An 8,688-nucleotide genomic window follows, 5' to 3' on the forward strand; every position below is an offset into this window, starting at 1 on the left:
AATGTTTATCAGACAACCGTATGGGATGTGGAGTAGAAAATTAGAAATGGACGTGCCATCCGGTGCATTTGTTCAACCTAATGGACAAGCGACTATAGACCGGGTAGCAATTCGTGTTTACGTATCCAAAAGTATTGAGTATAAAACTATACAAGTTAATTCTAACTTAACGTCAGGTTCAAGTTATGAGTATAAGACCATATAGGTCAACTATAATTTGATCTATTTAATTAAATGAGCTAGACCTTTTATCTTTAACCCGTTAATTTTATGTAAAATTTGTATCGGGTTGGTTGTGTTAACAACAAAGAACACCATGAGTCCAGGTCCCATTAGTTTCTACTTTCAACTTTTAATATCAAAGGTCATGGAATTTTATGGTACAAAACTCAAGCAGGCACAAGATTACAACCATTCGTATGATTGGTTCAAAATTTCTAGTCCCGGGATTACCTTGACTGCCACATGCTGCTAGTCTAGATATTTAATTTCTTCAAATTTCATTGCCCTTTGCCCACATACAGGTCTAGTTTTCCCTTGCTGCCGTAAGCTTAAGGTAATGTAAAGTAAACCAATTTCCGTGCCATTTGGGTTGCTTGCTAAATTAAGGGCCAACATTTAATGGGATGTTCAAAAGTTTACAGACTTGGATGAATTACTGACGTCAAAAGGTGACTGGCATGGCCTATTATTTCTTGCTTTTGTGCCCTCATTGAAAAGTCCAATTAGGATAATATATTCATTATAAAATATAATCTGTAAATATCTTATTGGTGGCTACATTTATAATTCAACCACTTCGACCAGAAGCAGTAGGACCAATGTGAAACTGATGGGAGATGAAGGTGAAAAAGCAGGACTGTCTTGACTGGGAACTTCATAAACAGAGTTTCTCTTCTATATTATGGATCTTGCAGAATTTCACTAGCTAACATTTCAGGGGTTGGAAGGAAGAAACCATAATGAAAACTAAAACCCTTTACAGTTCTTCTCTCCTGCTCTTCTTCTTCTTCTTCTACCATCACCTTCTCCAAACATCACATGCGCAGCCAGAACCCAATACAACAGGCATCACCTGCACAAATCAGACAGCCAATCCATGCCAAACCTACGCCTTCTACCAAGCCACAGCTCCCGACTTCCTTGACCTGGCCTCCATAGGTGACCTCTTTTCTGTCAGCCGCCTAATGATATCAAAACCCAGCAACATATCCGCCCCCAACTCCACTCTCGTTGCTAGCCAGCCCCTCTTTGTTCCTCTTACATGCTCCTGCAACTCTGCCAATGTTAGTAACATTTCCACAACCATCTCCTATGCCAATCTCTCGTATACAATCAACTCAGGCGACACTTTCTACCTTGTCTCCACCAATAAATTTCGGAATCTTACAACCTACCAGTCTGTTGAGGTCGTCAACCCCTCTCTCGTCCCTACCAACCTTGCTGTTGGTGCTAATGTCATCTTTCCCATCTTTTGCAAGTGTCCAAACAGGACCCAGTTGCAAAATCAAGTCAATTACCTGGTGTCCTATGTGTTCCAGCCTTCTGATAACTTATCAATAATTGCTTCAACGTTTGGAGTACAGCAACAGTCTATAGTTGATGTTAATGGAGATAATTTCCAGCCTTTCAATACCATATTCATTCCGGTCAATCGGCTTCCAGTACTGTCACAGCCTGCTGTGGCTCCTCCTCCTCCTCCTCCTCCTCCTGCTGCTGCTGCTGAAGAGACTGATAATCGGGAAGGGGTTGTTACAGGATTGGCGATTGGGTTGGGAATTACTGGATTTTTTCTACTTTTGCTTGGTGGGTTGTGGGTTTATAGAGAGGCTGTGTTGAAGAACAGGAAGGGCCTGGAGGAAGATAGGGAGAAGCAGAGGCAGCTGTTGGGTATGGAAGGGAAGGGGTTGAAGAAAATGGAGTCGAATTTGATGGCAGATGTCTCAGATTGCTTGGACAAGTACAGGGTGTTTAAGATTGAAGATTTGAAAGAAGCCACTGATGGGTTCAGTGAGAGTTCTTTGATTCAGGGATCTGTGTACAAAGGTTGCATTGATGGGGAGTTTTATGCCATCAAGAAGATGAAGTGGAATGCCTATGAGGAGCTCAAGATCTTACAGAAGGTAAAAGTCCTCTTTTCACATAATATTGTAGAGTCTTTACTGTTAATTAGGTTACCAATGAAATAAGGTAGATTAGATTAATAAAGGCAGAGGAATTATGTGATTAAATAACAAAGTCTCACTAAGGTTACTTTCTAATGTTTACCATTCACATTGGGCTAGCCAAAAGTGGCTTCTATTTTGGCTAGTCTGTAGTAAATATAGCCCAAAAAATCCTCCCCATCCGGCTAGCCTCTTTGGGTAAAGAATTGGTTAGTTACTACAGTGTTGAGTATAGTTCAACAATGAATAAAAAAATCGATATGATTGTCTCTTCTCTTTGGGAATAGTAAAAATAGATAAAGAAAGAATATTTTAAATGAAATAATGAAAGTCAATAGTTAAAACCTGAGTCAAATTAAGTGCTTTAAAAAAGCGGATAGCTAAACATTTGCTGCGTTGACTCATTGGGTGTGAATGCTCTGCGGTTTCACGAATAAGGTTAATCACTATTAAATTACACAATCAAATGCACTGCCTTTGTATGGTAAAAGAGACAGAACTAAAGCTTCTGTCACAATGCAATGGTAAAATGGCGTTTTAAGCCACTCATCAATTCAAACCACTGATTTTTGCAAAATTTCAGCCGAGGTTCAAAAATCCCATTTTAGCATCCCATTCATCTGTATATATATTGGTTTTAACTTTTGAAAATGTTTCCAAATATATATATGAGAATACATTTAAATTTGTAGAACCAGGCACTTTCCCATTAAATGAATCAGCTGTGATATACTACAATAGAACTTTAATTTAATTATGTTTGGATTTGAAGCTTTCCAACAGATTAGGCTCCATGACATGAGTCGAGGAGCATAATAATATCCTAATTCTTTATTACCAAAGGAATCATAAAATAATGGTTAGGTGATGTGATCTGTCTATAAAAAATGCTAGGGTTTTAGGAAGTATTATGTTAGAGCTATGTCACCATGATGCACTTGTTTGGGTTGAAGGTTGTTCAAAGCAAAGGAATAAACCTTTAGATGCCCATAGAAATGACATTATTCTATCATGTACCATAGTGCTTGATGCATGATACATTCATCTAGAAATACTCATGAAGATTTTATAATATGATGAAGGGAAATCTACAAATTGAACCATCACCAAAAATGAATTAAGAAATTTAAATTATTGTCACTTGTGTCGGAAGATAGTCAGTTCAATAGAAAAGATTATTCCACCAACTCCCAACTGTCCTTCCCCCCCCCAATCTGTATTAATTTAGCCATTATTAATGTTATTGCATTGGTTGGGCCACAAAGCTGACTTGATTCTTTAGCTGGGAATCTTTTCAACCTTTGTCTTATTTTTTAACTTGATCTTAATTACATAATAGTTTATGTGAGCTTTCTTTTTTGTTTGTTTTTGCTCCTCAAAAAAGAAAGAAGAAGAAGATAAGCTGTTTCTTTCCTTTGTTTTTTTCTATGATTTGGAAATTTAAGCGAACAACCGGACAAACAAGAGACAGACGGAAGAAAAGGCCCAGGCCTGATTTCTAAAGAGGCCAAGGAGCCCAAAATGCCTTGCCTAGGAATAACACTAAGCTTGGCCATTATAACCAAGCAAGGCAGAAAGCCATCTATGCTCTTAGGAGATATATGGGCTTTGTGCGCAGAACTGTATAAAATTGGCTAGATAATGACAATTTTTATTTATCTTTTTTTGTTTAATTATCTGTCTCACCGATTTACATGACATATATTAAGTGGCTTTATTTTATTTTATTTCTCTAATAATAGTTGATTCAAGGGTTGATGAACATTGACACATCAACTCAGTGGCATTAGAGAAAGTCTAAATAGCAAACTCTCATCTTATCACCATCCCAATATGCTTATGTAGCATTGTGAATCCACCGTTAGATTTTCTCTCTCTTTTAATTAAGATTGGTTTAAAGATGGATTGACAATATCATGTCAACATAGTGGGATGAGAATATGTTATATAGCATTCATCATTGCATTACTCTTGTTTTTTGAAGTGTTTGATATTGTAAATCTCTCAAAGCACGCAATATCAGCCTATGTGACATGGGTATAAAGAGTAACATTATTAGACGGTATTTATTTTCTCTATTTTTGTTCCCTATAAAATAGCTTTTTCAATGAAAAAACCATGATTTTGTCTTGTGCAGGTAAACCATGGGAATTTGGTGAAGCTAGAGGGCTTCTGCATAGACCCAGAGGATGGGACTTGCTATCTAATCTATGAGTATGTTGAAAACGGATCTCTTCAATTATGGCTGCATGGAAACAAGGATGAAAAATTGAACTGGAAAACAAGGTTACGAATAGCTATTGATGTTGCAAATGGTCTCCAATACATACATGAGCACACCAGGCCAAGGGTTGTGCATAAAGACATCAAAAGTAGCAACATTCTCTTAGACACAAACATGAGAGCCAAAATTGCCAACTTTGGGCTGGCAAAATCCGGATGCAATGCCATAACCATGCACATCGTTGGAACTCAAGGCTATATTGCACCCGAGTATTTAGTTGATGGGGTGGTGTCAACAAAAATGGATGTTTTTTCTTTTGGGGTGGTTTTGCTGGAACTTATTTCTGGGAAGGAGGCCCTTGATGAGGAGGGGAATGTTTTGTGGGCAAAGACTAGTGGAATTTTGGAGGGCAATGAAGAGAGGAAGGCAAATGGGGTGAAGAAATGGATGGATGATGTTCTGAAGGCAGAGTCATGCTCCATGGATGGGGTGGTAAATGTCATGACCATTGCCATTGCTTGCTTGCATAGAGATCCATCAAAGCGGCCAAGTATGGTGGATGTTACTTATGGGCTGTGTAAGAGTGATGATTTGAACTTTGACATCTCAGATGATGGGATGTCATCTCCACTGATATTGGCAAGATAATTCAAACAATGGTACTTATAGTCAACGACCTGTTTGAGTATGCAAGTTGATGGAATTTGTGTAAGAATAATGTGAACATTAGACTAGATATATAGCACTATTAGTTGTATGTATGAGATTTTGAAATGCATTATTATTTTACCTTTTTACCAAGAAAAAAAAGTAGTGACTGAGTCAAGTTTGTGTTTGATTGTTGGTGGTGGCACAAGAAAAAGATAGAAACCAACAAATGGAGTGAATTCCTTGTGCTCACTATCCCATATGGAGAAAACTAGTAATTTTTATTATTACTTCATGTCAAGTAAGTCCAAAACCATTCTAAATCCTAATAAATTTGCCTTTTTTTTCAAATAGAAGAATTAGTGTTCGATTTATAAACCCATTTTTGAATGTCCTTCTTACCAAATCATGAAACAAAGTGGGGAAGAAAAAGACACAGAAGTGTTGCTGCTCTAGTGCTTTAGGTGTTATGAGTGTAAGAATATCTTGGTCTTCTCACCATAATTGCCTTATTTTTTTTTTTGTCGTGTCTTGATTGTCTGCGATTGATATCATGATACTTGCCTTATTTGTATTGTGATTATTTGTCAATGAAACCTACTTAGTTATGAACCTATCATTAAATCTTTTGTTTGTTGGACAACTTTGTGAGCTTTATTGAGAATTATATTTCTCTAATCGAAGTTGTGATGTGCAAGACCCATAGATAGGTCAGCTCTTTGGGATTGATAGTCATACCGGGTGTCTATTTAAGCTCTACTCATTCCATCTTTCTTCCAAAGTGTTTGTTGCTACTCAAACTCGTAGTTTTTCTCCCTCAATTTATTGCACTCTCATGTAGGTCATCCTTCAATCTTTTAAGTTTGTTCTCTAGCTTCTTTTCCTAATGGTTATATTTATTTTAAAAAAAATCTAACAAAGTAACAGTCATATTTTTCAAAATTTATCTTTCTTCCTAGCGGTCATATTTTTCCTAACCGTTAGTAAAGATTTTAAAATTTACTAAAAAAGCTCACATGTACACTGGTTCCATTCTGATCCTAGTAAGTTTTTTCTTTCGTTGCAGTAATGTTAAAAATTATATTTTTATTTTTTATGATTGAATTTCAATGTTTTTTTTTTAATATTTTTTGTGAGTGAACAATATTCTTCTGATTTAGGTGAATATTGTTCATGCTATTCAAATTTTTACCAAATTGAGAAGACGGGTGTAGAGTCGAAAAGAGACATTTTAACATTTTAGCTCACCAAACTAGAGATTTTAATAAAGAGAGATACCCATCTATTTATTTTGCAAATACAATAACAAATTTGCAAATTCATTGTCCGAAAACATAGCGGAATAATTTTTATCATTTTTCTCTACCAAAATAGAGAGCGCAAAATGTGAATAGTTAAAGATTTATTTAATAGCTAGTGATCTGGTCACCCTCTTTATTCTTTATTAGGTGTGTGGCCTAAAAAAAAAAAAGGGTGACAAAAATTGCAGAGTGGAGCAATATTGTCCATGGTATTTTGTGAACAAAATGTGGAGCACCTTATTTAGCTTCAATAGGACACTTTTGGAGCGTGGTCGTGGGGTGGCTTTCATAATCCCTTAAATGGGGTCCCACCCTCTACACTTGACTAGTGGTGGAAGAAAATTTGTTCCCTCATTGAATCATTGAAGGGTGTCAAAGTCGATCGTTCTATGTTCTTCTTGATTCTTCTTCTAGGTGGGGCTTTGTATAATTGTTTGTATTATGATGTTTAATAACAAGAACAACACTCCGACGGCGACCATTGAATATTTTTTTTCTTCTTGTTTTTTCACTCCTTTGCTATGGTACTTTCTCACTTGAGCAAATAAGAAATTAACAAAAAAAAAAAAATTTGATAAATTATAAATAATAATGAATTACCCAGCAAAATAAGTTTCGCCCATCAATGGACTAATCAACAAGTCATTGTCGTGATACATCAAATCCAACCCAGCTGTCACGAATGACTGTTAGTATTCATCAAATTGAGAATAATGTTGTATATTAAATCACAATTAATTAATGTTGTATATAAGAGGTCTATATATACAAGCTAGTAATACCGACACAACATATCTCTAACCCATGTAGCAGTAGGACAATACTACATATAATATTCTAACACATCATTAATTTAGAGTTTTCCTCCATAAAATTGTCTTGTGTCTTCTAAATATGTGAAAATCACATATGTTTTTAATAGTTTTATAAAAAAAAATCTATGTTTTTTTAATAACATTTAAAATATAGAGGTAACTTCATTGAAGACCCTAAACTTTTACTCGATTTGATAAACTCCCCTTCAAACTTCAAAATCTCTCAATTTAGTCCTCTAAACTTTCAATTGCAATCAATTTGGACCCTTCTATCAATTTCAATAGTTAAAATCCTTAAAAAAGTGCAAAATTACCCTTCAATTTTCTTTTTATTAAAAAAGAAAAAAATTGAAAAAAAAAGGGTCACAAGGTGGCCCAACTATTGGTCACCTTGTGATTTTTATTTTTTATAATATATATTTTTTAATTTTTAATTTGAAATTAAGGGTAAATTTGAAATTTTATAAAAAAGTTAGGAGTATAAATGTCATTGTTTAACTAAAATCTGACAGAGGGGTCCAAATTAATTGCAATTGAAAGTTTAAAGGACTAAATTGAGAGATTTTAAAGTTTATGGGAGGCTTGTCAAATCGAGTGAAAGTTCATCGATCTTCGGTGAAGTTACCCCTATATATATATATATATATATATATGGTTTTCAAATAGATTTTTTTTAAAAAAAAATACACTTTTCACATGCTTAAATAATACATAATAATTTTATAATTTAGATTGGAGAAAATTCTATCTAATCTCGGTCTGCTTTTTTATCATAAAAAAAGGAAATAAATAAATAAATATTGTTCATCTTTGTTTAATTCATGTTTAAACTTTAAAGTAGTCCATCTTTTCTTGGACAATTTGCAGCATTGTTGGGTGCAAGAAAATTGCGAGGAAAGGTGGCTGGTAAAGCGAAGCACGTGCTCGACGACCGGCATCAATGAAAGCCACGTGAAGTCTTTTTAAAATATAAAATTTTCTCTGCTAATATGCACCAAGCCAATCAAAACTTAAGAGGAGAATAAAAGATGGGCCAAATTGTGGTTGTCACCTAATGTGAATAATTGGGCATTAAGATAGGAAGAGTAGGAAGAGGAGTTGGTTGTTTTATGTGACACTAAGATATTTCTATTTTTTTATTGCACCGATTTTAAATTGAATCAATATGTGTCTATCATTCGGTTTAGTTTTTTCACATGTTTTTTTAATGTGCTTATATTTTTATATTTTATATTTTTTTTTTCTAATCAAATGCAAAAAAAAAAAAAAACAAGGTTACTACGGAGAATTATTCTCACTTCTTGATTCAAATGGAAAAGAGAACAGAAAATGACAGAATATACTTATATGTCTGCGTATGTGTAAGGAAAGTCATGTTTTTCAATCAATGAATTCAAAATAGTCATAGTTTTAGTGGTCTAATAGGATATACTATATGATCCACTGTAGTTTTTGTAGTTATAATGTCGTCAAACTTTGCAATATAATTGCCAAATTATAGAAAGTTTGTTAGGTTTTTAGTGTTGACAAATTTA

General features: G+C 34.7%; 1 protein-coding gene across 1 annotated transcript; it reads left to right on the top strand.

Annotated features, from left to right (window-relative positions):
• Nucleotides 1–766: 766 nt before the first annotated feature.
• LOC132178716 (serine/threonine receptor-like kinase NFP) lies at nucleotides 767–5,224 on the top strand. Its single transcript, XM_059591234.1, has 2 exons — nucleotides 767–2,123; nucleotides 4,303–5,224. The coding sequence occupies exons 1-2, from the start codon at nucleotides 963–965 to the stop codon at nucleotides 5,035–5,037; spliced, it is 1,896 nt and encodes a 631-aa protein (XP_059447217.1). The 5' UTR covers nucleotides 767–962; the 3' UTR covers nucleotides 5,038–5,224.
• The last annotated feature ends 3,464 nt before the right edge of the window (nucleotides 5,225–8,688 follow it).

This window comes from Corylus avellana, chromosome ca4 (genome assembly GCF_901000735.1).
Source record: "Corylus avellana chromosome ca4, CavTom2PMs-1.0".
NCBI lineage: Eukaryota > Viridiplantae > Streptophyta > Magnoliopsida > Fagales > Betulaceae > Corylus > Corylus avellana.

What these genes read in the sequence shown, in the direction of transcription:
- LOC132178716 (XM_059591234.1), top strand. Translation starts at nt 963, where the DNA reads ATGAAAACTAAAACCCTTTACAGTTCTTCTCTCCTGCTCTTCTTCTTC. An exon ending in AGCTCAAGATCTTACAGAAG is followed by an intron (nt 2,124 to 4,302) that starts GTAAAAGTCCTC and finishes TGTCTTGTGCAG; the next exon opens with GTAAACCATGGGAATTTGGT.